Source organism: Colias croceus, chromosome 2, assembly GCF_905220415.1.
Source record: "Colias croceus chromosome 2, ilColCroc2.1".
Classification (NCBI taxonomy): domain Eukaryota; kingdom Metazoa; phylum Arthropoda; class Insecta; order Lepidoptera; family Pieridae; genus Colias; species Colias croceus.
The window spans coordinates 9,788,752-9,809,640 of record NC_059538.1 but is presented as its reverse complement, the minus strand read 5'-3'; the positions used below and the strand labels follow the sequence as shown (position 1 = coordinate 9,809,640).

Sequence of the window (20,889 nt, the reverse complement as noted above, 5' to 3'; positions counted from 1 at the left end):
GTTAGGTACCTACTTACCGATGAAAGTCAAAGTTATTCCTTTGCACTTTTCCGTATTATTTGTGCGATATCGTAACACACACGAAGGCATATTTAATGCGTTTCACTTTAAAACAAATAAAAAATGAGCGTGCAGTTACGCCATATGGCGTATATTGAGCGGAACATAAGTGATGTAGGCGGTGTCGTCTCCATATGTATCTCAATGTACCGAGTACGTTACGGTCACCGTTCGCGTTGGGTTTTAGTGGGTATGGTATGGTTCGTACGACTTGCGAGTCCCTCTTTCCCCATTGGACAGTAAAACTGCCGAGGGGGATGCATTTCCCAACGTTATAAAAAAAGGTACCTATGAAAAGTAATAAATAATAATTATACAAACGGCGAAATAATTTTTCGAAGTAAAATCGATCCAATAGTTCCCGTGATTACCGCGTTCAAACAAAATTTATCTTTGAACGATTGCAATCACAGATTGCAATATACATTTTCAACTCTGAAAATTTATATTGCAATCTTATCTTAACTACATAGGTACCTATATAAAAATCATAGTAGATAATAATTATTATTATCCTTTAGTCTGTGTCACAGGTCTGTGTAGCCCGTAGACAGAGTAACTAATAGACCCAATGACGATACCTTTCTCACTTACACAAGAAAGAGAGCGAAAATACCATAACAAATGCATAAGACAAAGACACAAATACCCAATTTTTTGTCCCTTAGGGTGTATTCAGAAAGAAAGCTTGAAACTTATAAGCGCTTATCGGTGCTTGTCAAGAAGCTTATATCCTCTAATTTTGACAAGCTTGTCAATGCTGGTTTTGACAAGCTGGTTTGAGCATTGACAAGCGCCGATAAGCGCTTATAAGTTTCAAGCTTTCTTTCTGAATACGCCCTTAGTGTGTAACCTGTTTTTCAAGATCCGCAACTTGAGTTGCGAAACAAACTTTGACAGTTCGTGCCTTCATCGTGCTTGGTGTTCGAATTTTGGATATTATTTAGTAAAAAATCGATACGAGTACATTGAAAAGACGGTGAAATTATCTTAATATAGACATCGAAGTAAATAGAATGGTGCGTTGTCGTGTTATTGCATGTATAAGCGATAGTGAGAAGAAAATTGCCGGTGTGTCTTTTCACGCGTAAGTACGACTTTATTGTCCTTATTTATAGTTTCTCAGTGATGATTATTTATACTTTAGCCTAAAGTAACAACAATTCGCGTTAAAACAAGGAAAATATTAGCGTAATATCGATTTTTACATTCAATAACCTATAAACATCAACAAGTAAGTGTTGCCAGTGTCGGGAAAATTAATACCCCGATCATCAATAAAAAAATATTGATTTGACAATATGGCGAAACTCGAAAGTAAATGAATATGAAATCCCATAATAACCCAGTGTTTCGGGAAGACTTCGGCATCGAAAACATATTTTAATTTATTATTTCTCATAGTAATAATTGTGATTGACATAAAATTACACTTATAATTTTAGAGAACCTGAACTACCTGCGAGCATTAATTATTATTAACCTATGTTTATCGATTTGTTTCCAGATGATCCAGACCTACGTAATTAATGGATTGAAGTGGTAGAAAAGATTGGATTCTCACAAAATATTGTAAAATATGAACAAGCCAATGAAAAAGTAAGAAATGTGTTTCGTCATCAATAATCAATCTGCTTATATTTTTTGTATCTACTAAATTGATTATAAAGACAAAAGAAAAATCTCATAACTGGTTTTATTTAATTGCTCCTAAAATATTTACCCTTTCCAAAACATCCGGGAGCTCGGATACTGTGGCAACATTCAACTTATACATTGACAAACTATCTTTGTCTCAGTCGCGGTTACAGAGTACCTATGCAGAGTACCTTTGTCTATTTAGTTTCTCAGTCTACGACCTAACCTTAGAGCATATACTGCCATCTATCGGAATTAATTGTCACCCGTGTCGTGAATCTACGGCAATAATTTCGATGCGAAATATTTTTCTATTTGCTACATCTTATTCCATATAATATGAAAGGTGTACACGGAAAAAGTTTTAAATCCAACTTCAGTACATATCATCATCATAGTAACTTTCGATCCAGATTGGTTTCATTTTGAACCACAGCACGACTGTGCAGTGTGCACTGTTTAGTTCTTATGGTAGAAATGTAGAGAACCGATTCAGTGTTCAATTTGATTTATAGATTCAAATTACAGTTTTATAGCCAATTTATAACTATCCATTTTATAATGATTATGCATATAAATTGGCAATAGATGCTTCCGTTTAATTCCTATGTAATAACTTTCCAAGTACCTATCAGCTGACGGTTTTTCCACCAAGATACAGCCAGCTGACCTATATATTTATCCACAGTTACCTACTTAAAAGCTATCATCAGGTAAATTTTTGTTTGAGAGGAAATCACGGAAAAATTTTTTTTGTAACCAGCTGATTAATTTTTTTCGTTGAGATATTGGGTTAGCTACAATTTAACAAATTTTTAGCTGAGAGGAAATGAATGAATGTATTTTATTTTCCTACGTGCGTGGGAGGCTACAACCGCTTTCCCCCCCAACCGAGCTCCAGCTGACATTCACGAGGCTTCATAATACTATACTTTGATGCATTTTACTAATTACCACTTGAGAGGAACTTGGTCATAAAATCTGTTCCTGGCTCCCGTACTATAATTATTCAGTACCTATAACAGTAGGGACCCATGTACTTTATTTCTTCATGGAAAGCAAAAGAATTTAATTAGCACACAGTGAAACGAATACAGAAAAGAACAATAAAACTAAGGCTATAAATAAAAATACATAATTGATAGTTATGTCACATTTATTATAAGATACTTAGTACAATCTCTGGGGTGGTCCCATAGTTGACTTCATGTGGAGCGACCTCACATTCTGCCAGTGCTTTTTGAGCAGAGAAACTAAGAAGTTAATAGACAAATGGACGTTTTGTGCGAGCTCATCAGCATTCATGTCTACGTGACCAACCGCTACAGAAAGGCAAAGTACCTGTAAACAAAACAATCAATATTAAATACCTACAAAACACTAAAATTGTTGATATTAATATAAAATTTGTTCTGAATGGAACTTCATTAAGAATAAATATTTGTACATTTATAGGAAAAGCCGAGTAAAATTTCTGAATTAAGCTTTGTTTTGATAATGTTACAGTCAGTAATGCAGTTAAAAAGGATTACCTATAACTATATTGAAATTTTACAAAATCCTGAAAACGTTTCCATTACACTTTTGATAAGTTTACAAAGTAGAAAATCAGGCCTTAAATATATTTTAAAGTATATAACCAAAATTAATATATTACCTTCTTCATCTGGAACTTGATGGTGGCCTTAACCTCATCAATCTTCTGCGTCATGGACTCCTGGTGGGAGAGGAGACCAGGGAACTTGCCAGCCTTGTTGAGACCGGGTCCCAAGAGACGTGGGATCTGTTTGATGAGAGACTCTGAGGCAAGGAAGGCATCGTACCTGGAAAATGGATTTATATGTTTTATTAAGTATAAAGAAAGCATTCATGTTTAACAAACTGGGATAGATAGTTATTATAAGAAATGTGTGATAATGTTAACATGAAGTCTCAGGAACTAAATGGAGCAATATAATTAATAGGGATGTAACGATACATGATTTTGCCGATACGATACCGATACCGATATTTGTAATCAAATATCGGCGATACCGATACCGATACCGATATCGATGGCTTGGTAGAAAAATAAATAGTGAATTATGCATAAACGTTACCAACATTTAACAGAGACTCAAATGTAAATCGTATTCTTTTAAATAACAATGCCAAATCAAAAAACCAGAAAACCATTTATTTTAGTATTATTATTTTGCAAAGTCAGTTAAACTTTAAGTTATACACATACAATCAGTTCCTAATAAAAGTTCACTATTGGTAGAGTTTTTTCAAAAAACAAAGTGCGCATGCGCGGGCGGCCTCCCGCATCGTTCATTGGGCGCGGTTTTTTCAATTGTTTGATATCGGTATCGGTTGTTTTATAATCGGCGATACCGATATATCGGCTTGCCGATTATAACGGCCGATATATCGGTATCGGTATCGTTACATCCCTAATAATTAATATCTTTCTTACAAAAATGCCACTCAATTATTTTTTTACACAAATATTTAAAAACAAACTTACTTCTTTGCTAGTTTCTTGACAAGCTTCTTGTTCTTGTTAAGCTTTTTCAAAGCCTCGGCATCCATGCAGGGTACACTGAGGGTCTTCGCCTCGTCACAATGTTGCTGGTCACCCAACACACACACTTGCATCTTTGGCCTGGGAATGTACTTTAGCCTGCAAACAAAACACATGTTTTAGCTCTGAGACTATACATTTAATGAATTGGTTGATATTCCTCTTCAAATTATTTCAGTTAAAGTTTATCATCAATATCAGATAATACATGCAATTAATTTTTTATTCATCATATAAATTAAAAGGGGTTCTTCTACAAAATATCCTTTTAATCAGACATTAGGATCATTGTCGCCTAAATAATTGTACTGCCCAAAACAAATATTCTACTAAAACTAGCAATTAATAATCTTACCCAAATAAGCATACTGGATATCAATATAAATCGGTTAGCCGAAGCTAGCCTACCCATTATTTTAAGACTCTGGGCAAAGTCCCGTCAGATAACTGACTCCCTGGTCCAGGGCCAATTTTGTGGCTTTTATTATAAAATTTAATCAATTTAAAGATACATGATTTGTATCATTAAATTCTTTAACGATAAAAGACACTAGGAAACCACAAAAGTCCCCCTTTCAGGTAAACATACTTGACGGTGCCGGAGAAACGCTTGTCCTTCTGTGGGTCATAGTTCTTCAGACCGATTTGGAGCTCAACAGTCTCCAAAAAGTTACGCTTCTTGTCTTTGGAGGATTGTAAAACGGCATTTACGCACTCGTAAAGGGTATCACGAGATACCTTCGACCTGAAAAGTACACGTTTTATTCAATACTGTGTTATATATTTTCGGAAATACATTTATAGCGATGTTCATAGTAATTTAATACAAATGCCGATATTTCTTTAAAGATATTTAAATGCATGATCACAGCGATTTTCAAAAGTTACTCACATTTTGGCTAGATTAACCTCCGCCTTCAACTAACGCGATACATAAAAAGAATGAAACAATGAAAGATTCGATCTTTCTCAATATCTGTCAATTGTGTCTGTCAAGTGTCATTTTGAATTCAAACTTTACTGGAGACAAGTCTTTTGGGACTGCCGAACGCAATATTTATTTATTAACCGACTTCAAAAAAAAAGGAGGAGGTTATCAATTCGGCCGGTATATTTTTTTTTTTTTTATGTATGTACACCGATTACTCCGGGGTTTCTGAACCGATTTACGTGATTCTTTTTTTGATCGATGCGGGATGGTGTCGAATTGGTCCCATAAAAATTTTATTCGGATACTTACGCCCAGTAGTTTTTATTTTATGAGCATTTTTGTCTGTAGGTTTTTGTAAATTTTGCAAGTGCAAGTTTGAAGTCGGTTGTTTTTAACGCAGTTATCACTTGTTCTTTTTATTATTCCAATCTATTCTATACTTATAATAAATCTGTAGAAGGGTCAATTCTGTACATTGAAAATATTGAAAAAATAAATAGCAGGGGGTGTTACTGGATCGATACCAAACCCAAATATGTGATTAAAAAAATTTTTGTCTGTCTGTCTGTCTGTCTGTCTGTCTGTATGTTCAGGCATCACGTGAAAACTAACGGTTCGATTTCGATGAAACTTGGTATAATTATACTTTATTATCCTGGGCATAAATAGGATACTTTTTATCCCGGAAAAATACGTAAAAAAAAAATCTTAACTTTTCTTAATTTTTCCGCGCGGACGGAGTCGCGGGCGGAAGCTAGTAACAAATAAAGTTAGAACAGAGTCGCATATTTATTATTTTTGCGTACAACATCAAGAATTAAAGTATTTGGAGAAGCTGGTTGAGGATGTCTGGGATGTGTTTTGTACCATGATGTTGAAGCCAATTCAGGATCATGCAAAAACCAACCATACTGAAAAGTAAAGGAAAAATTGTAATGTTTATTTGCTACAACAATATATTATACTGTAAATTTCTATCAAGTTATAACCTCAATAGAAGTCACTGGCGGTAATCTGTACATTTCAGCTGGTCCGACAGGTTTAATAACTCCTTTTCGTTTCATCTTTTTAAATCGGATGGACGATCCGTAAGCAAATCCATTTACTCTCCCAATGTAACAATCTATCACTTTTATGGCATCCAGATCTGGACCCTGAAATTTTAATTTTGCATAATACACGTCTTGGTACAATAAAAAAAGATAAAACTGTATTTTAGCAAAAAGTACCTGTCGTTTCGGATTCTGATTTAATTTAATAAATTCTATTATTTGATCTGCTTGTTCTTTTGTAGTCGGCTCGATGTAATCATCCCTCATTGTATCTCTTATGTAGTTTTGCGGTCCAAATAGTGTATGGCCAAAAAATTCCATCGCCTAATAATATACTTAAATAATGAAACTCTTCAAAATTGAATTTTGTGATTTTATTAGAAAGACTTTAGTGAGTTGAAGGCTTGGTTGAAGGTAATTTTATTTATGTCAAAGACATGGACATCGACAATATTACAAAGGTTACAATGTTCGTAGTTTGATTGTATTTAAAATCGCCGTTTCCAAGAAGGGCTATTTTGAAATTCGGAATCAGTTAATTAATTTTTATTTTTTTGGATTGCTTAGACTTTAGAGGGTGGGTTCAGTTAACTTGTCACGGGAAGGTATGACCTTGAATGACGCCTGGTTGTTTTTTTGTCCCTTTCACACCTAACTTGGCAATTTGGTGTGAAAGGGATGAAGGAACAACCAGGCGTCATTCAAGGTCATACCTTTCCGTGACAAGTCAACGTTCATAGTGCAATCTCCAGTGTATTAGATATAAGCTTCTTGGTTTATACACAACAGCTTGCAATTCTAAGCTCTAAGATACTAAGTAATTGTAATTTATACCTACCTTACCTAATAAATTTCTGTCTCTCATCTAACATTTCCATTGTCGTCACTCCACCTTGCAGCATGGCGTCCTACGCTCCCTTTTTTTTTTGCTTTGCGCCTGCGTTTTCGAAAAGAAAAACCCCCCTTTCCCGTGGCATTTCCGGGATAAAACCTATCCAATGTGTTAATCCAAGTAACCCTCTATATGTGTGCTAAATTTCCTTGAAATCGGTTGAGTAGTATTTGAGTGAAAGAGTAGCAAACATACATACATATTCACATACACATAGGTACATCCATCCTCACAAACTTTCGCATTTATAATATTAGTAGGAAAGCATAGGACGGATAGGATAGGATGATCACAGATGCATCACAGAATAGGACTATCTTATTATTTTTTTTGACGTGACAACGTCTTAAATTAGGTTGCGGCTGGGAGTCACTTATGAAAAAGTGTCGCTCGGTAACGACGATGAGTCACCGAAAGAGGCACGCGGGCATGGTTAGCCCGCCTAAGAGCGAGAGAGACAGACATAAAAAGTCGTTGTCACGTAAAACTTTCGCCCGTATACCGACTTTACAGGCAACCAATTTTTTGTTTACATTTACAGCCTTTTACAGCGTGTCCACAGCCAATTTATAGCACTGTAAAATAAATATGTTCTGTGCGTTTGACAGCTGTGTTTGACATGGTTTGACAGTGACAGAAAATAGGTAATTTGCTTCGGTTCTAATTTTAAGGCTCAAGCTCTAAGTCTAACTTGTGTAATTATAAGCTTTCTTTGATACATATTCGTACTCTATATTACTTGCTCTGTGATTCGTAAAATCTATGTAATATATTTAACATCAGAGAATACTAACAATCTCGTTATTTCTAGGTGGTCATAACTTGCTTTTTAACCTCTCGCAATAATACATAGGTATGTATAAAATACATAATTAACCTTGTAGATAGCAGTCTAGTTAATTATCTCTTAAGTTTGCACGTTATTTGAACAAACATTTTCATTTTCAGTCACGTATTTACACAGCTGCTTCCAGATTTAGTGCTTGCATGCTCTAAACATTACTAAAATGGACATGGTAAGGCATCAGTCACTTTTCATTTAGTTGTTGTTCATGTTTTTAATAACGTCATCTTATGTGTCATACATATTCTTATGCAAATTGTATAGATTTCATGTCTTTTTTCTATTTTAAGTTTGGTGAAGAAGACAAAAGGAAAGTTCCAGAGATGTTACAAAAAATATTGAGATATGACATACAGATAACAAAAAAGTTTGTGGAGAATGCACAAAGGGTTACTGCTCTAAGGTCACTTGCTAATCACTCCAAATTTTTAGAGGTAAACAAAACAAACATCAATAAACAGTTGTTATTTTTATTGTATTGGAAGATACAAATACCTATTAAACAATTAAATATTAATGTTAACTTCTTATATTATTTATTTGATTATACAAAAAATAATTTGTTGCAGCTATCATGCCATGGGATAGTGTGGCTCGCCGGTTGGCTCACATTTATTTGGCTTTTTAACAATAGTGAGCTGTATCAACTGCAAGTTAATATGTTAATAGGTATGTAAAACTTCAACTACCTAGGTACCTGTTTTTTTTATTAAGCAAAAAGTTATTATACTCAAATGTTTTTTTTTCAGGTCTTATTTTAGATATTATTGTAATAGCAGTAACAAAAGCATTTGTTAGAAGACGTAGGCCAATACCCATGAACAAAATGATACCTGGTAACCCTGATAAGTACTCTTTTCCATCTGGTCACGCAAGCCGAGCTGTTTTAATTGCATTTATATTGATGGTTGTGGATCCTATCTCTATTATATTTTATCCACCACTAGTAGCCTGGGTCACTTCAGTGGCAATATCAAGAGTTCTAGCAGAAAGGCACTACTTTTTGGACATATTTGGCGGCATTGGTATTGGGATTTTAGAAGGTCTACTCATGAGTATTCTATGGCTTTCTCAAAGTTCATCAACAAGCATTTTGAATTCATTATCAGATGAAAAACGAGATGGCGGAGAATTTCATGTTTAATCTTTTGCACTTATCAATCAATATGTTTTGTTGTAAATCTAGCTGTGATTAAGTGTTGATTATACTAAATTTTTGTTTTTAATAATCATAAAAAATGTCTTGACCAAAAAAAATCCCATTTAGTCAATAATGCAAATAAATAATTTTACTGCATAATTATTAGTTTAATTGACACCCAAAATATTCACACAAACAAAATGATGGAATAGTTTGAGTAGTATCACTGAATCAGTACTGAAGCGATTACAATGAAATTTGGTATCTGAAGACCCAGAATAACACATTGGCTACTTTTTATCCCTGAAATCAAACAAGAACAGGGACTATGCTGGGTTTTCTTTGATTACGCGCACGAAGCCGCTGGCGGAAAGCTAGCATGTTAAATTCTTATATTATTAATGTATATTAGAATGTACTTTGAGTTATATACTTTTGTATATTAATTAACATCTTTTAATATATATAAATCTCGTGTCACAATGTTTGTCCTCAATGGACTCCTAAACCACTTAACCGATTATAATAAAATTCGCCCACCATGTGCAGTTCGATCCAACTTGAGAGATAGGATAGTTTAAATCTCAAATCGTTTTAGAGAAAGCGGGCGAAGCCGCGGGCGGTAAGCTAGTTATAATATATAACATTATTGTTGTGCTGTTGCTCTAATTATCAAGGATATATTTTAACGATTTCAGACATTATAAATGTTAAATATGTTGTAAACTGTGGTTGTAAAGCTTAGGTACAAAGTCAGAAGTTTTCAGTAATAATAATTAATATTGTATCAATATTAATAATATACCCAAAAAGACTCGTATTTAAACAATGAAAAACTAAATGAGAATGACATTGACAGAATTACACTGACAAGTGACATTACACCGACTCCGCTGCTGACGTGTTTACAAAAACTTGTATTATTTTGTTTCTAAATTCCAACTAAATCTTATTATATTTTCACAAATATTACATTTATTCTCAAATTGTCTTCCTTGTTGTCAAATTTAATTTATTAAGGTATAAATTATTTTGTAACAAATTTAAATACAATCACATTTTCTACTGATATGTAAATGTAGTCGGAACTTTCTAGTTTAGTTAGATAATTTTTCTTTTTAGGTACAACATGAGGAAACTCAAGGGTCCAGTAAAGGAAACTGCTCGCCAAAAGCGCGAGAGGAAGCAAGAATTTGCGAAAATGCGTCAACAAATTCATACAATAGTCCTTCCCACTGTCGCGGTTGTTTTCATATTGATATGTGTTTATGTTTATTTAAAGACGAGACCCTCTTCAATGCAAGTTGCCTAGATTTATTTATATACTTTTATATGTATTTAAAAATATATATGCCCATATATTATGTACATAAAGAATATTCATATTAATAATATAAAGTAAGTGGTTGTGAAAAAGATTGATCTTCCAGTTTATTTATTTGTTACATTCCTTAAAAACATATCAATTGTAAATATTAGGATTTTACAATGTATTTTATTATATGAATGCTGTTGATTAATAAATAATAAATACTGACAAGTAAAGTATTTCCACAAAGTGTTTAGTGAAAATGAAAAGTGTCTTGAATCTTTGTAAATGCATACTATAAGATTTACAAAAGTATTAACTGAAATATATTATTGAAACACTATGTTGTTGGGTTTTATTTGTTACTAGCGTTGTATACGTAGTATATTATTATTAGTCTGTTAGTTCGGGATACATCGCCCATTTTTGCAAGTGACTACTATCAAGCTAATTTTCCGTTTGTAGCTTTATTTTGATGAGACGCCCAAAAAATTTCGTGTACGAAAGTCTCGATTGTGGTAGCTAACAGAGATAACACGGATAAAAATTTTTGATTTGATGGTTCTCAAATATTTATTACTAACTGAATGAATTTTTTTTGTTCAATCTCAAGATAATTACCTAAATTATTCGAAAAAATATGTGTCCTACAAAATCTATGGTTTGTTCAAAGAGTCCCCCTTTCCAAAGTGTATTGATAACGAGGTCATCATAAATGATTACTAACAAGCTGATTTTTTTGTTTTCACTTAGTTAATGTTTATATAATTAAACAGACATACTGTCCTACAAATTGCGTAATAAATATTTGAGAACCATCAAATCAAAAAAATTTATCCTGGTTATCTCTGTTAGCTACCACAATCGAGAGTTTCGTACACGAAATTATTCGGTGTCTCATCAAAATAAAGCTACAAATGGAAAATCAGCTTGATAGTAGTCACTTGCAAAAATGGGCGATGTATCCTGAACTATGTGCTAGCGGTCTGCCCCGGCTTCGCCCGTGGTACATGTTTACGTTTTCTCTACATAAGAACCATCCTCGTACTTCAAGGAATATAATAAAAAAAAGAATTATCGAAATCGGTTCAGCCGTTCTCGGGTTATGCGCTTACCAACACATTTTGCGATTCATTTTTATATTATAAGATTATACATGTACCTTCAACATAGTGATTGATGTTTTACAAAACAAGGCTAGATGTTATTAATTCTGCAAAAGAGAAAATCTATAATTGTTTGTTTGAGCGCGCTAATCTCAGGAACTAATGGCCCAATTTGAAAAATTCTTTTCGTTGTTAGATAGCCCATTCATCGAGGAAGACTATAGGCTATATGTATATCATCATGCTAAAACCAACAGGAGAGGATCGGCGCGGGTGAACCCACAGAGCGCAGCTAGTGTTAAAATAAAACACAAATTAAACTTTAACAATAATAATATAATATCACAGTCTCAATTCCTTTTTATTTTGATGGTACATTTCCGTACATTCATTATTATATTTACATTTGAAAAAGAAAAAGTATAACAATGATTACCCAAAACAATAGTGCATAATATTATATTGTCATACATAGTTTGTGGACATATAAAAATAATTCGTTAAAAATCAACTGATTGCCGTTGTACTATGCCTGTATTATTTGCATTATTTAGTTGTACTAATTTGTTGTTATATTGAGAATTCTTCTCCAAAATAAGGTTTAATATATTATTATATTGATCATCTAAAATACAATTAAGTAATTTAGCATTTTCTCATTGTAACTATCTCGCAATCTCATAATTTAATTAAGAGATTGCGAGATAGTTACAATGAGAAAATGCTCACAGAAAATCAAAATAATCCAAGTAAGCTTTGGAATACTATAAAAGATATCGCATATTTACAGTCCCCTAAAGAGAACCCATCCATATCTGCCATTAAAGGTAATATCCAGGATTCTTTGAATTACTTCAATAATCACTTTTGCGCAATAGGTCAAAACTTGGCTAATGATATTCTAACCGGTATTGGAGAAACTCAGGAATCTCTGGCTTCTAACGTTTCCATTGAAGACTTTCCAGACTCATTCTTCATAGTACCTACGGACAAAACTGAAATCGAGAAAATAATCACTGATCTCAAAACAAACAGTGCAACGGGTATAGATGGTATTTCCAACCGCCTATTAAAATACATTAAGCCGTACATCTCAGCTCCTCTTGCTTATATTTGTAATTTAAGTATATCACATGGTGTATTTCCGGATAGGTGGAAGGTAGCTGCCGTATCTCCTATTCATAAAAGCGGTGATAAAAAAGATTTAAATAATTATAGACCTATCTCTCTTCTCAGTGCAATCTCGAAAGTCTTAGAAAAAATTATGAATAGCAGAATGGTTGATTTCCTAGAAAAGAATAACATCTTATCAAATCGTCAATATGGATTTCGTGCAGGTAGATCTACCGTTGATGCCGTATCTGAACTTATTCATATTGTGTCCTCTTCTCTAGATAAGGGCTTGGCCTGTGTCGGAGTATTTTTGGATTTAGCCAAGGCCTTTGACACAGTGTCAATACCAATTCTTTTGAAGAAATTGGAGAGGTATGGCATCAGAGGTATAGCTTTGGAGTGGTTCAGAAGTTATCTTTCGAACAGAAAGCAATGTACCAAATATCGCGATACTTTTAGCTCTCTTTCACCAGTAATTTTCGGCGTGCCACAGGGGAGTATTTTAGGTCCTACCCTCTTCTTAGTATATCTTAATAATATCGCCAACGTTGGGTTGAGAAATGCTGATATTATCTGCTACGCGGATGATACAGCTATTATTTTTCAAGATACTTCTTGGGACAAAGTCTTTGACATAACAAAAGAGGGAATGTCAAAGATTGCTTACTGGTTAAACAACAATTTACTTACTCTCAATGCCGCTAAAACAAAATATCTATGTTTTCACAAAACTGCAGCTTCACAACCTTCATCACTTCCGGATCTGTCTTTTCATTCGTGCAATATTTCTTCCTTGTCTCATCCAGTTCCTCCATGTCGCTGTAATAACACAATCAGTAACGCGCATTCCATTAAATATCTGGGCGTAATATTGGATGATAAGTTAAACTTTGAAGGCCACATACATGCAACAACTGCAAGAGTTCGTAAACTAATATACCCCATGAAACACCTACGCTCTGTCGCTAAATACGAGTTACTCAGGAGAATATATATAGCTTTATGTGAACCTATAATTAGTTATTGTATCTGTGTTTGGGGTGGTTGCGGTTCCTCAAAATTATTGGTTCTGGAAAGAGCACAAAGAGCTGTGTTAAAGGTTATGCTGCATCTCCCTATCCGCTACCCAACTGACTTACTTTATAAGGAGACTGGATTGTTGAGCGCCAGAAAATTATTTATTCTTAATGTAGCATTACTAACCCATAAAAATATTCTCTCTTCAAGTGATCACGCTAACTTACTCAACAATAGAATTTATAAAATTCCTTTACCTCAGGTTACTACCTCCTTTGCCAAACGGTTTAGTCAATTCCTACACCCGCTTATATATAACCGCGTCAACCAGGCATTGCATTCTATTAGGCAGAGTGGGGTCGCAAAGGCCAAGAAAATTATTAAAAAATGGTTACTTTCTTTGTCTTTTCAACAAACGGAAAATTTGATTAGATCTGTAATCTAACGCTCTTACTCACAAGTTTTACCCCCATGCATTTCTTATTCAGCACACACATATATTAAAAGTATCTATCTATTTATTTATACTATTTTTATTTTGATATTTATTTATTTTTTGTTCATTTTAGATTTATCTAATAAAATAAAGCATAAAGAATAATATATGAATTGCAATTTATTCCTAAAACATTAATAAATCGACATTTCATTTACATCCATGTCTAGTTTTGTTTGTTTCTTTGTATTTTGTATTGATGCTCACAATACAGGCCACGAGTCTAGTGTGGGCATCTTAGTTCAAATGATGTATAGAGTATACTACATATTTACTGTTTAAACAGCCTTATTGTAATAAGTTCAACGAGATTGTATGCTTGATTTTTGAATAAATATTTTTTACTTTTACTTTACTTTACAATTAAGTATCACAACCTATCTATGACTAAGGAATACAACAAATAGGAATAAAATAATAATGATCTAATATGTAACAATTATATAAAACGGAATGCATACAAAAATAATAAAAAAAAAACCCTTAACAACACTAGTTTATATTTATGAAAATATTTTAGATATAGGTATTTAAGAAGCTTATGTATGTAATAAAGTTTATAATTTTGTTTCAAATAAAATGTAAACCAAATTACCTATTCAAAGAAAATGTTTAAGGACTAAGCGTTCTTACAGACAAACAGCAAGTTGTGAACAACAGAGGCTAAGAACGCTAAACTACCCAAAAACAACCAAACTATCAATAATAAAAATAATAATTGAACATTAAATTATACATAATGCCTATCTGAACATTCTATAATCTACTATGGATAAAAAAAATCTATCCTGCATATACAATCGACTCCCTTACATTAAGTAAATTGCACATTTGATCACACATCAATACTGGTTTAAAGGAATACTGTTTTTCTGTTTGCACAGCTGTACTAACCAGCCTAGCAGCCAAAACGACGCTAGCAACAAATACAACGCACTTATACAATAGTACTGAGAATATATCGGCAGTTCTAAAGTTTGAATTAGTATAAGAGTGAGTAGAGATTGCAGGCCGGTCCCTATGAGCGTGTTGATGCCGAATATTAGACCGAAACAGCTCTCGTCGCTCAGCTGGCTGGCTATTTTTGCGCTGTAATACAAAATAAAAAATTGAACTTATGTACATAAATCATGATAACAAGTTTGTTGCCGAATTCAAATTTTATAAGTTTTTAATACTTTTCTACTAGATGCTAGCGTTTGTATTCTCTCTTGTGTTGTAATTCACCTGGCCAACGTTACAGTGAAGTGATACAGCATGCCCATCACAATGTACCCTGCGTACGACACAAACACATTCGGCACGTGTGCGGCCACGAACACAGCGAGTCCCTGTACTATAGTCATACTACTAGATAGTACTGAATTCAATCTTACCTAGCTAGCGTGATGGTGTAGTGATACAGCATGCCCATCACAATGTACCCCGCGTACGAGACGAACACGTTGGGTACGTGTGCGGCCACGAACACAGCGAGTCCCTGTACTGCGGCGACGGGCGCTGGTAGCGATGCGCGTGCGCAGTACGATGATAGGAACGCTCCGAACGCACCCAGGAGCGTTTGTATCGCTTCCACCGCGCCGTTATACGCAATCTGGTAATTAATAAAAAATAAAAAAAATTGTTTTCTACAATTTTTTGGTTTTGTGTTCTTATACGAATAAACCACTCAAATTACATATTTTGAATTTTAATATTTGAATAATAATTTTGACACAAATAGCCCTAAAACTTTGTACCTACTAGAAGAGTAGCATTTTAAAATATTATAGTTTTGAAGTGAAATTACTGTAGGCGCGTTGAGAGGTCGCGTCATGGCAAGACCGTCACGTCATGGAGTAAGGCGACGATTTTGGTATCTTTCCAAAGAATTTTCACTTCTGACACGTGTATTTGGAACACGCTCTTTATTTTTTGTACATCGCGGACCACGCGAGCCTTGGGCCGGCTGTACGCGATATCAGCACGAGTGGCTATGTACCCAACCCACCGGCACGTCGCTCTCGCGCTGTATCTGCGCCCACAGCAGCTGCACGTACGTCTGCGCCTGCACGAACAGCGCGAGCGCGGCCGCGTACAGCGCGGACCACGCGACCACCTTGGGCCGGCTGTACGCGGATCGCGCGTGCCGTGATATCAGCGATGCTGCGTCGAATACTTGCGTGCGGATCGACGGCTGAAAATGAATCGTAGGTACATTAGGGTAAGGTTCAAAATTGTGTGTTTCGAATTATTAAGTAAGGTAGGTGACGCACACCAGAAAGATTAGATTTGCAAGCCACTGTTTCGAGGTTAATATAGTAAAAAAAATAAGAGTAAGGAGGTTAACCGTTAATAAGTAATAAAAGTAGCATTAAGAACGAATCAAAAGTAGATAAATAATATTTTGATAGAGCAATAGATCATTTTTCCAGATTTTATATTTATGAATATTAATATGAGATGAAATAACTTACCGTTTTTGTAGGTGCTTGTTTTTCTATAGGTATATTGATATCTATTTGCCCTGCACTAACAATTGATCTTCTGTGAAAGTAAATACCGTATGGCACATGTGGTAACCAGAAGGCCCAGAAGGTTGCTAATATTTGTGCTGAAATGGGAGAAAACGATATTGTTTAATCACTCACTTTGATTAATTTTTAGTTGGATTGCTATCAAACTAAATCATAATCTAAGTGAGAACACATAACATCAGAATAGTAGTTAAGTTTCCAAGCTTCTAATCAGTAGGTACTAATTCATTGTGATTTGTGGCATAGAAGAGGGAATGTTTTTTCTGCGGAATATTTAAGTGTAGTCTTTTAATAATAATATTTGCATTGTTTGTAGACAGAAACAACCGAAAACAATAAATTAACTCATCATCAAACATTTTAATCTAAATTAAACATTAATATAAACAATATACATCAATCAAATAAAAGAAATTTATCAATAAACTTACTGACCTTCACAAACCTGAAGGAGTTTAGATAAAAATAATAAGCCATTCATTATAGCCAGCTTATAAATAACTGACTTATCATTATAAAATGTTTTATGCAATTTATTTTATTACTCTTGTACTTGTACAAGAAGTTTTTATTTCTAATTAATTATAGAAGACAGATATTATGATTTATTAGGTACTCTAAGATATAATGGTTTTTACAAGGACTTTATGGTTTGCAAGCCGCTAAAATGATTATATACCTATACAAGCGGTCCATCCCGACTTCGCCCGTGGTACATGTTAACGTTTTCTCTACATAAGAACCATCCTCGTACTTCAAGGAATATTATAAAAAAAAATAACGAAATCAGTTCAGCCGTTCTCGAGTTATGCATTTACTAACACATTTGCGATTCATTTCTATATAACAGATACCTATATTTTGATTTAGGTATTAACCTGTTCGGAATTGCAAATAGTATTATAATAACAATACAAAGGAACATGTTCTTAACTTATCTCTATACAAACAAAACTATCACACTTTAATCTGGTTAAGGCAGGTTCCTTATTTACCATAGTACCTATATTAAGACTCAAGATGTATCTCAAAATGATTCATTATAAAAGCTAATGTGTTCATACTAGTCTAGTATCATAATCTTATAACATTATTTGCATCAAAAGATAAGATAGCTTATAAATTATAATATTATGTAACATAGCCTACATTCAGATGGAATGCAGCAATTCTCATAATTAAGAAAAAACGAAATATTTCAGTTTTTATGATGATAAAACTTATGATGATATGAAATGACCAGAATGAACCAGATACAGAATTTCAGGTCGGTTTTTCTGTAAAGACTCTTCGTTCAAAGCAAAGGGTACTTAAAATAATTTGTGTTTGTTTGCGAATATGTATTTTATTTGAATTTTAAATTTATTGGTCTGAGTTATACTATGAAATATAATACACAGAGAAGAAAAAATATTTGAAGTACCTAACAATTTTGAAAAGATTTAAATATTTAGAACAAAAATTATCCAATAATCTTGTGTCGACTTCCAGCTTATTTCGTATTTAATGAACACTATTATACCTCACTTGAAAGTAGTCTCACTATAAAAATTTAATATCATAAAGTCCACTATTGTAAGTTTCAGTCTAGTGACTCGGTTTCAATCAAGGTTAATTAGTTATTGAACTACATTACCTATGAGACACATATTCAGCCATACTTTGAATAAAGTACATTTTTTGTTCCATTCTATAATATTGAATACAACTAGACTATACTATCACCTGATCTGATTATTGTATGGGGAATTCATTTACAAAGAAAAAGAAAATTTAGACAGCTTGTTTAAAGTTACAGGTCCTGTAGTTCCTGAGAGTAGCATGTTCAAACAAACAAACTCTTCAGCTTAATATTTTAGTAGATTATTTATAAGTTTAAACATGTTATTTCTTCATCCTCAAAACTATAGTCCTTTCCACCCTCTCGGTAGAGAGTAGTATATTCCTTGTTTCCACCTAAGATGATTTCTGTGACACATCGATTTTTGACACGTGAAGAGATGTCTGTACTGAAATCATATCAATTGTTTTCGATAATCGATAATATTTTATATGGAAATGAAATTGATTTGAATAATGTACCAAAATTAGTTTTTTCGGCATTTCGCTATCAATTAACTAAGGAAACTTAGCAAACAACAGCAACAAAAAGTCAACAATAACAATTAGTAACAATAGCAGAATACCACGGAAAGTATCAATATAAAAATGCAACTTGTATACAAGGCTGACGCACTCCTACAGACGATTGACTCAATTGACAAACGATCATAAGATGGGCGCCGATTATATGATTTTCCAACTCTATGATTTTTCAACGATCCATTTCATGTACACGAGTTGCGTAGGTATTATATTTTTGTGTTATTTTATTTTATTTTTCATTATATTAAACTAAACAATACTGTTTTTGATTTATAAGCTTAAGATGTCTCATTTTTATATTTTTGGTAATAATGCCGCCATAAAATAAAAATATTATGCACTAAAATCATTTTGGCGTTTTAAACATAAAATACGTAATTCGGAACACGATGAAGTGTCACAGGAATCATCATAGCTGAAAAGGACTATAGTTCTTTATATGATAGGTATATGAAATAACAGTACATGAGAATAAGATAAATTTAATGTTATAGATAAAGTGTTAAATTAATTTAAAATACATACCTGTAAATGTAATATAGTTAAGGTCTCTATAGTCCATGGCTTCATAATGAATGAGTAGTTGTGAGCTGACACCAGAAAGAAAACGGCCAGTTAGAGCTGCTATTCTGGTATAGGAAGATACTCTTGAATATTTTGCGGTGTCAACCTAAAAATATGTATTTATTTTAATATATTCTATGTAATAGAACTAGTTTCTAGATATAAAATTGAGTGTATTCTAACTTACTGTTACTTCTAAAATAAAACACTAACTTACTTTTGCATAGATGTATGTGAGGTAAGCAATCTCTGTGGCCATGTAAATCCCATATAAGAATTGGGATACTTGCAGCCATTCTAAACTTGAAGTCCACAGCAATACTGCATACACTGAGATCCCACTTAATCCTATAAAACATAATATTTTCATAAGCTAATATGTTAATTAGGTATAAAATAGACACTCAAATTGATATTGTACAAAATAATCAATTGAAGATATTTAATTTATAATGTTTGACTAAAATTGATTAAATTAAGCCTAGTAATAAAATATCATGCTTGTTTAAACCACATTCAATAAATAAATTGTAAATTTTATAAAATTAAAAACTGTTAATACTCACCTGAAAGTATGATAACTGGCTTGAATCGTAAGAAGTCTGTGACGAGGAACACAACAACTAATAGCGCCAAATAAGAATAAGTACCAACAGGATAAACATCTCTGTTTAACTGAGATTCAGTTATATTTCTCCATTGTCCTAGTAAAAACTCTGTCACAAAAGGTTCCGACGGCCGGATTTCTCGTAAAGTTCCAAACAAACATAAAATAAGAGTTATCTTGATCCAAGCGAGCATGTTGTACGTCTTATGAGATCTTACAAGAACTGAATGAAAACAGTACGAGATTTGATAAGCGTTTATGAATGCCGGTCTGTTCCTGTAATGATCATCCAACGGAGTATCTTTGTATACTTTGTGCACACATGATAATAATTTTGCCTTTACAACCAGCAATTTGTTTATAATTTGTTACTTGGTGCATTTTTTGTTATTAACACTTACGTAAGTTGCTAAGTCTGCAAATATTAATTAAATACCTACTTTTTTTATCGAATAATAATTGTTTCGAGATCTTGGATTAATATATTTTTCGTCTATTAAACATTTGTCTTAACGAACACAAGGTACATCAATATTATTCATTTTGTTTTATTTTAAATCCTATGGCGCCACTTAACCTTCATGTGATTTTGAAATTTCAAAATTCATCAATCATGTGGGCGGGCACTGGCGGGCATGTTAAATTGTCAAATGTCAATACTCAATAATGGTGCATTTACACATTCCTTTTCGCTATTCAGAAATTCCGAATCTCAGGCTGTTTTCCAATTACAGAGCATAATGCGACTCAGTGGCGCAAATTAAAGTGGTATATACATAATAACTAGCTTACCGCCCGCGGCTTCGCCCGCTTTCTTTAAAACGATTTGAGATTTAAACTATCCTCTTATGTATAAATCTCTCAAGTTGGATCGAACTGCACATGGTGTGCG

The 20,889-nt window shown here is 33.4% G+C and overlaps 5 protein-coding genes and 1 long non-coding RNA gene across 9 annotated transcripts; 3 read left to right on the top strand and 3 right to left on the bottom strand.

The window, feature by feature from the left end:
• Positions 1-906: 906 nt before the first annotated feature.
• On the top strand, positions 907-1,747 carry LOC123702529. The gene is made up of 2 exons (XR_006752891.1): positions 907-1,147; positions 1,568-1,747. It is a non-coding gene; the product is annotated as an uncharacterized LOC123702529 (long non-coding RNA).
• Positions 1,748-2,836: 1,089 nt separating this feature from the next.
• LOC123704257 (60S ribosomal protein L10a) lies at positions 2,837-5,222 on the bottom strand. Its single transcript, XM_045652569.1, has 5 exons — positions 5,157-5,222; positions 4,854-5,009; positions 4,208-4,363; positions 3,356-3,521; positions 2,837-3,039 (listed from the first exon to the last, which is right to left on the bottom strand). Coding segments are annotated over exons 1-5 (651 nt in total). The 5' UTR covers positions 5,159-5,222; the 3' UTR covers positions 2,837-2,868.
• Positions 5,223-5,948: 726 nt separating this feature from the next.
• On the bottom strand, positions 5,949-6,754 carry LOC123704632. The gene is made up of 3 exons (XM_045653033.1): positions 6,425-6,754; positions 6,185-6,349; positions 5,949-6,106 (listed from the first exon to the last, which is right to left on the bottom strand). The coding sequence occupies exons 1-3, from the start codon at positions 6,566-6,568 to the stop codon at positions 5,966-5,968; spliced, it is 450 nt and encodes a 149-aa protein (XP_045508989.1). The 5' UTR covers positions 6,569-6,754; the 3' UTR covers positions 5,949-5,965.
• Positions 6,755-7,776: 1,022 nt separating this feature from the next.
• On the top strand, positions 7,777-9,283 carry LOC123701747 (phospholipid phosphatase 6). Of its 4 annotated transcripts, XM_045649268.1 has the most exons (6): positions 7,817-7,834; positions 7,951-7,992; positions 8,088-8,155; positions 8,274-8,417; positions 8,553-8,652; positions 8,733-9,283. In XM_045649268.1, exons 3-6 carry the CDS (start codon positions 8,147-8,149, stop codon positions 9,125-9,127), a joined length of 648 nt encoding a protein of 215 aa, XP_045505224.1. In that variant the 5' UTR covers positions 7,817-7,834; positions 7,951-7,992; positions 8,088-8,146; the 3' UTR covers positions 9,128-9,283. The 4 variants fall into 4 exon arrangements, with proteins under 4 accessions (XP_045505255.1, XP_045505246.1, XP_045505235.1 ...); XM_045649299.1 differs by lacking the exons at positions 7,951-7,992; positions 8,088-8,155 and having other exon boundaries at positions 7,777-7,834; XM_045649290.1 differs by lacking the exons at positions 7,951-7,992; positions 8,088-8,155 and having other exon boundaries at positions 7,790-7,903.
• A 725-nt stretch (positions 9,284-10,008) lies between these two features.
• Positions 10,009-10,776, top strand: LOC123702668 (single-pass membrane and coiled-coil domain-containing protein 4). The gene is made up of 2 exons (XM_045650432.1): positions 10,009-10,144; positions 10,247-10,776. The coding sequence occupies exon 2, from the start codon at positions 10,254-10,256 to the stop codon at positions 10,434-10,436; it is 183 nt and encodes a 60-aa protein (XP_045506388.1). The 5' UTR covers positions 10,009-10,144; positions 10,247-10,253; the 3' UTR covers positions 10,437-10,776.
• Positions 10,777-14,890: 4,114 nt separating this feature from the next.
• Positions 14,891-20,611, bottom strand: LOC123703631 (thiamine transporter 1-like). Its single transcript, XM_045651710.1, has 7 exons — positions 19,957-20,611; positions 19,608-19,738; positions 19,352-19,496; positions 16,622-16,758; positions 16,156-16,341; positions 15,542-15,759; positions 14,891-15,254 (listed from the first exon to the last, which is right to left on the bottom strand). The coding sequence occupies exons 1-7, from the start codon at positions 20,189-20,191 to the stop codon at positions 15,008-15,010; spliced, it is 1,299 nt and encodes a 432-aa protein (XP_045507666.1). The 5' UTR covers positions 20,192-20,611; the 3' UTR covers positions 14,891-15,007.
• Positions 20,612-20,889: the final 278 nt, after the last annotated feature.